This window comes from Lacerta agilis, chromosome 6 (assembly GCF_009819535.1).
Source record: "Lacerta agilis isolate rLacAgi1 chromosome 6, rLacAgi1.pri, whole genome shotgun sequence".
NCBI lineage: Eukaryota > Metazoa > Chordata > Lepidosauria > Squamata > Lacertidae > Lacerta > Lacerta agilis.
In genome coordinates, this window is record NC_046317.1 from 73,518,311 (window position 1) to 73,525,844 (window position 7,534).

A 7,534-nucleotide genomic window follows, 5' to 3' on the forward strand; every position below is an offset into this window, starting at 1 on the left:
ACTAGGGTACAGGCTGCGGCCACAAATAACTCACAGAGTACATGTCCAATCTCTGCCATTAAAATTCCACTCTGGAGTTCTTGATCAGCACACAGTTAAAGACAATTTTTTTTTTCTTTCAAATTTGGCCTCTTGCCAGATCTATTCAGCAGCCGTTCATTCTTCTTGCTCTGCATTGCTCCCTCACACTCCTGGTCCAATCCAAAGATAATTTTAAATAAAGTCCATTCAACCTCAGTCAAGGGGGGAGGGCACAATAAAACCTTGTTAAATTCCTTGTTTACCTGACGAGACTGGCTGGTTCTCAAAAGCCACCTGAAGAGATATTACATCAGACATCCCAAGGCATTGTGGGAAATTTGAAATGGTGGGCAGCTTCCCAGACCTAGCTGCAGACACCAAATTAGCCCACAGCTAGGGAACAGGCAAGTGGGAAGGCCGAAGTTTGGACCATGGCAAGTGCCTGAGAACACCAGATGCTCCTGTCTGGATGCAGGCTGGTAAAAGTCTTCTTCCTGATACTCTGGAAAGTCGTTGTCAGTGAGGTAAGTAATACTAGGTCAGGTGGACTAATGAGAAGACTAATTATAAGGCAGCTTCTTATGTTCCTGGATGAAAATCCAAAGAAGGGAGGTGCCACCACCTTTCTGCAAGTGCTCTGAGAAATAGTTTTTTGAGTTTTGATAATAGCAGGTGTTGGGAAGTAGCTCTTCTTTGCAAGAGAATACCAAGGTTATATCACTCAAAAGTAGACCATATCAAATTTTGAGGCAGTAGGGTGGGCGCCAGTCACAAAATGACTACCATGTGAGGCATGACATAACATAAAATTACAGAGAGAGCACAGACCGTGCTGCTCCTCAACCCCCAAACCATCTCACGCTTACCATGGAAAGTCAACCATGTCCTGCTAATTCTGATTGTGGAGGTACAGTTGTTAAAGACTGCCAAAGGTACAGTTGTTAAGATTGCCGGAGGAAATATCAACAACCTCAGATATGCTGATGACACAACCTTGATGGCAGAAAGTGAGGAGGAATTAAAGAACCTTTTAATGAGGGTGAAAGAGGAGAGCGCAAAATATGGTGTGAAGCTCAACATCAAAAAAACTAAGATCATGGCCACTGGTCCCATCATGACCTCCTGGCAAATAGAAGGGGAAGAAATGGAGGCAGTGAGAGATTTTACTTTCTTGGGCTCCATGATCACTGCAGATGATGACAGCAGTCATGAAATTAAAAGGCACCTGCTTCTTGGGAGGAAATCAATGACAAACCTAGACAGCATCTTAAAAAGCAGAGACATCACCTTGCCGACAAAGGTCCGTATAGTTAAAGCTATGGTTTTCCCAGTAGTAATGTATGGAAGTGAGAGCTGGACCATAAAGAAGACTGATCGCCGAAGAATTGATGCTTTTGAATTATGGTGCTGGAGGAGACTCTTGAGAGTCCCATGGACTGCAAAAAGATCAAACTTATCACCCTGAGTGCTCACTGGAAGCACAGATCCTGAAACTGAGGCTCCAGTACTTTGGCCACCTCATGAGAAGAGAAGACTCCCTAGGAAAGACCCTGATGTTGGGAAAGATGGAGGGCACAAGGAGAAGGGGACGACAGAGGATGAGATGGTTGGACAGTGTTCTCAAAGCAACTAGCCTGAGTTTGGCCAAACTGATGGAGGCAGTGAAAGATAGGCGTGCCTTGGGTGCTCTGGTCCATGGGGTCACGAAGAGTCGGACACGACTGAACGACTGAACAAGTTGTTAAAGACACAAGAATCCTGATTTCCCCAATCCCAATCTCAAAACCAAAGACTCAGCTACTATCCTGTACCCACTTGTTGTATAGCATTCATTGCAGAAAATAACTTATTGAGAGTACCTGTTCTCAGGCTAATCCACCACATGAAAGATCCATCCTGGTTGCTAGGGAAAAAGGAGTTGCAAACCACACAGATTGCAAGCACTACTATAAAATGAGGCAGAAGCAGGGAAAGTGACCTAAAGGGGAAGGGAGAACAGATGTTCTTTAGGACTTCCACTTATCATAGCTCTGCATCCACTCATTGGCTAAAAATACAGGCAGGAGGAAACATCTAGGCTAGGTCACTTCACAGAAAGTTTAGAAGGGTGCCAGCACATTTTGGTTCATAACTTTACTTCCCATTAAAAAATGGGAGCTCAGAGTCTGTGAGTGCCAATGAAGGTCTTCATAGGCAGCAGCCTGTCATGCACACACACACCCATTTTAAATGATGACTATACATCCAAAAATATTTCTCAATTAAAAGCTTATAGTCTCTGGGCTTAGGGTTGCCTGGTTTCTGTCCCCCAAATTTAGGCAGCCTAATTTGCACATTATGCAAACCACGCAGAAGGTTGAATGAGGTTTCAGCTGACTTCTCACTCCATATTACCCCCCTATGAAAGCTGTTTACAAGAAGGAAGGCTGTGCTGACATTGGCCTCCGCTGCCTGAGTGATTCACTCTGACCATGACCAGGAAGATTTGGAAGGTAGCACACCCAGAAAGCAGCCAATTCCTGCTCCAAGAAGCACGTAGGATTTCCCCTTTCCTGAGCCTGTACTCATTGCACTCAGTAATAACTGCCGAATTCCAGACTGAACTGCTGTAGGTCAGAGGCTCATAGCTACTGAATGCAAGAGTATATGTAGACTACAGGTGAAATAAAGATTGGGTAACGGAGTGACATATGCAAGGGATGTTTGGGTGACAGAAGTGGGGCAGGGCTCCTCCCTCTTGTGACCCAGAGCCACCCTTTTAGCAAGCTTAAATCTCACCAGCCTGGCCCAGTGATGAACATTCGGAACCAGATTCTGAATGCACCATGAAGGCCAGAAGCATCTTAGCTTTTGTGGGGCTGCTGGCTCTCTGGACACAGCTGCCACCTGCATCATGCATGCCACCACTAGGTAGGTTTTGAATGAAGCTGCTTCTCCTTCTGTCTGATACCAGAGTTGTATATAAAATATATTTGCCTGACCAAATATAGGTAGGTTATTGGTTGCTTTGTCTTTGTTATGTATTTTGTTTTCTCATTTTGTATTTTGATTCTATGTATGTGATCCTTTATGTCAGTGATGGCCAAACTTGGCCCTCCAGTTGTTTTGGGACTACAATTCCCACCATCCCTGACCACTGGTCCTGTTAGCTAGGGATGATGGGAGTTGTAGTCCAAAAACAGCTGGAGAGCCAAGTTTGGCCATCACTGCTTTATGTGAACCACCCTGAGACCTCCGGGTATAGGGCGGTATAGAAATTAAACAAATAATAATAATCCCTTATCCCCCTTCTGGCTGTGTGAAGTGGTACACATGTACCACTTCTGAAGCAGGCCTTCTTATACTTGCACCAAACCATTTACTGAAGCATTGTATTCTTCCCAAACATTCCCATCTTCATTCAACTTCTGCTCATTCAGCTTTCGATTCCCACGGGCTGATTTTGTAATGTGACCAGCAACCACCCGAAGTCCAGTAACCATCAACTCAATGGCTGGTTGTGTATAATTCACATAGAACTTCCCTGTGTACATAATGTTTTGCTACCCTTGTTTCATTTAACTTCACAACAATGCTTTTAGGCATAGTATATTTGGGTATTTGTTAACCCTGCTATTTTCTACTTCCAGAAAAAATTGGAACTTGCCCGCCAAATCCATTCAAATGCAATGTAAAGGGAAAGGATTTCTGCAATTATGACTATGACTGCCAGGGGATTCAAAAGTGCTGCTACTTCAATTGTGGCAAGATTTGCAGAAACCCACAAGGTATTGTGTATGGCTAAACCTGGTTCTTCTGTGCTGACTTTTTGTGTCTAATTTCCTACTGTATGTTGTCATTCAGTGCTTTAGGTTAGCCTGAGACACAGTAATCTGCTGAAGGCAATCAAATGAACTTTATGTTTAAATATGGATCTGTAGTTAGGATTCCCTGGACCAAAACCAATACTCTATCCACCACACTTTCCCATGAGTAGAAACCGCAGGTAGGAAAAAGCTATGTAAGGATCTGTGAGGCTCTAAAGTAGATGCTGATTGCAATTAGATAATTGCAAGAATTCAAAATAATTGATCCACTTTGGCAGATATATAAGATGAAATAGACCAGGCATGTCCAGCTTCCAAGAGACTGCGATCTACTCCCACTGTCAAAAAACTGGCAATGATCTACCCATTGGATTGACCAAAGTTGTTGAGCTTTTTTTAGGGAGCCAAGTTGTCGACCTGAAATAGACAATGGACTCCCTTTGTAATCATTCCTCCATCCCCCAAAATTGGAAGACAGCCACTTTATACAAAGCATTACTTTGATACAAAGTATTATCTCCCATAACGGGAACATAGAAACAAAGTGCTACTCTCAATGGAAGAGCAAAAGAAGCCTCTCTCTATCAACAACTGGTTCTTTGGAATTCAGTCTGGGTGCCATACAAATTCCCAAATTCTTTCCCTCTTAAGCACACAACACCTGTCTTCATTGGAGAAGAGCTTCTACTTTCAGCAATTAGTGACATCAGGTTACATGTGAATCTCGAGGTCTTTGATGTTGCCTTTCTCAAGATTCACATGTAACATGGTGTTGCTAAACAGTGACCTCAAGAAAGGAAAATTTGCTGTTTAGTAATACAAATTGTTGCCTAACAACATAGGTGATGAACAAACATGCAAGGAGTCTCTGACCCATGCAATTAGTTTCAGGCAAAGATCCATGAAATTTCTCCAATGTGTTTGTACCCTGGAACCCTGTTAAATGGGGACTCCTCCCAGAGATTGCAGCCTAAGTTATCATACATAAACTTGGCTTGAGGGGCTGCCCCTCTCTATGCCCATCTGTGGGGCTGCACTACGTGGAATTTATTTATTTATTTATTTATTGCATTTCTACCCCTTCTTTAAAAAACAAAAAACCTTACAACAACCATGAGAAGTAGGTTAAGCATAGGTGAGCTAGTTATCTGATGCATTCGTCTGGCTCTGGAAACACAAAACGAACAGTCATGGGTTTTCTCTGTTACAGAAAAAGCTGGCAGCTGCCCCAGCCTTCCATTTTTCTGCTCCGTCCCAGAAGGAGATCTTTGCAGCAGTGATTCCGATTGTCCAGAAAAGAAAAAGTGCTGTTATTTAAATTGTGGGAAAAGTTGTATAGACCCATGAGAAAATAAAGGTATTGCTTGTGTCTCTCTTCTCGTCCTTCCCTAATATCTCAGTTAAAATCATAGGGTTTTCTTATCCAACTTTTGTCAGCAACTCCTGTCTGGAACAAAGAAAACACAAAAGTTTTTTTCGATGGAACACAGTCTGATGGAATATATGAATAATTTCCCAATGAATGATGTTATGCAACAAATATCATTCTTTTGCAAAAAAATATAAAATATAAAAATGTTTTTAAAATCATTTAACTGTTTGGTATCTCTTACTCTGTGGAGTTGATGTGAGAACAGTGACTTCATTCCGCTTTGCTAGGAAGGATAAATTGATAATATTTCCTTCAGAAGAGCATTTTCTGGGTATTGGAAGATTGTATTATTTGCCACAAGCAGAAAGCACCTAAATGCCTTCACATTTAAAGCACAGCACATGGGTTGGTACCTGAATGCAAAATAAATAAATCTCAAAACAACAGTTTCAGGAAGTTTAACTTAGGAAGGTTCATAACAAATTGAACCAAATTTCTTCTCCATTCCCAATATCTGTCCCCCAATATCCCAATGTTTGTTATATTTACATTGCAATTCTTGGCCTATATCCTTCAAGATATAAATTGTCAGCAGCTGTCATTGTCCCGTCATCTTGGGGTGAAAGCTGCTTGCAGGGAGCAAACTCTGAATCATCCATACATTATTCAATTGTCTCTTTGAGCTCAGTGAAACTATGGAATGCATGGTAATTCTAATTGCCATTCCAAAAATATTGTAGCTGTAGTGTTTGTGGTCTGTCCAGACATGTCAGATCAGTAATTGAAACTCCCTGTCTGGGGTGCAGTTCCTGGAATAGCTAAGTGAGAACTTGTTGGAGTTTTAGCTTTGTCTGCACAGCAAGTGGTAGCTGCTATATGGAGTTGTTTTCAGAAATTAATACTACTGTTGACACTTTCCTGCTGCTTCCTAGCATTTGGGAAAACCTGCTGGTTTCCTCACACAGTGAGTACCCTTCCCAAAGCCTGCAGGATACCACAGTAGGTTGTACATTGGGGGTAAATGAGGAAGTAGAAGAAGAAATATCTGAGCAAAAGTGTTTCAAGGGGGGAAATTTAGTTCACTGCAAAATGTGAGTAAGGTTGTTTTTTTAAAGGTAAAGGTAAAGGACCCCTGGACGGTTAAGTCCAGTCAAAGGTGACTATGGTGTTGTGGCACTCATCTCACTTTCAGGCTGAGGGAGCCATCGTTTGTCCACAGACAGCTTTCCGGGTCATGTGACCAACATGACTAAACTGCCTTTGGTGCAACAGAACACCGTGATGGAAACCAGAGCGCACAGAAATGGCGTTTACCTTCCCTTCACAGCTGTGCCTACTTATCTACTTACACTGGCATACTTTCGAACTGCTAGGTTGGCAGGAGCTGGGACAGAGCAACAGGAGCTCACCCCGTCGCTGGGATTCAAACTGCCAGCCTTCTGATCAGCAAGCCCAAGAGGCTCAGTGATTTAGACTACAGCGCCACCTGTGTCTCTGCAAATGTGAGTAACTGAGCATTTATTGCATGAAAAAGTGTTTGCCTACAAAAGAGCCCAACACTCATGCATTGTGGGGACCAAAGCCCCCATGGTCCCTAGGAATTGGCTCCCATGTTTTGGGAGTAATTCAGCACCATGCTCTTCCAGTTGTTCCATCTATTGAAGCATTTTAGCTCTGCTTGCATGCTTTTCTGAGGGCTGTCCTGAACTGCCCCAAAACCATTGTGGGGGTGCAGGTCAAGGAAGTGGGAAAGCCCTGTTGTACAAGCAGTACTCCTTGCACTGAGCTTTCCCTGACAGGACTCATGGTACGAATCCCACCCTTAATTTATTCCCACCCCCCAAATGTCAGTGGTAGGTGGGAGGGGGCAATCATGATCAGCGGTGCAGTGAGACGAGACTATTCAAGCCATTCTCCACACACTAAAGTCCAAATGCAAACCATCCCACAAATACAACATTCGGGGCTGGGGAACAGGAGACTGCCTGCCCACCTACAGATTGCCTCTTGGATCACATACACCTGGAAGCAGAGTTGATATTTCCTCTTGAGGTTTGGAAAGAAAGGGAAAGCTGATATCAGCGCATTTCCTGTAAAATCTCAGGTGTTGGACCACACAACTTCTATGCTTCTCCCAGATAGCTCATTGGCAGTGTCAGGTTTCTTTTACAGTTACAGGTAAGTAGCCATGTTGGTCTGCCATAGTCGAAACAAATAAAATAAAATAAAATAAACCTTAAAGTAGCACCTTAGAGAACAACTACCAGTAAGTTTGTTCTTGGTATGAGCTTTCGTGTGCATGCACGCTTCTTCATGATGATGCACAATTCTTTAC

The 7,534-nt window shown here is 43.0% G+C and overlaps 1 protein-coding gene across 1 annotated transcript; it reads left to right on the forward strand.

Annotated features, from left to right (window-relative positions):
- Window positions 1–2,783: 2,783 nt before the first annotated feature.
- On the forward strand, window positions 2,784–5,196 carry LOC117047803 (waprin-Enh1-like). Its single transcript, XM_033151031.1, has 3 exons — window positions 2,784–2,931; window positions 3,651–3,788; window positions 5,038–5,196. The coding sequence occupies exons 1-3, from the start codon at window positions 2,847–2,849 to the stop codon at window positions 5,172–5,174; spliced, it is 360 nt and encodes a 119-aa protein (XP_033006922.1). The 5' UTR covers window positions 2,784–2,846; the 3' UTR covers window positions 5,175–5,196.
- Window positions 5,197–7,534: the final 2,338 nt, after the last annotated feature.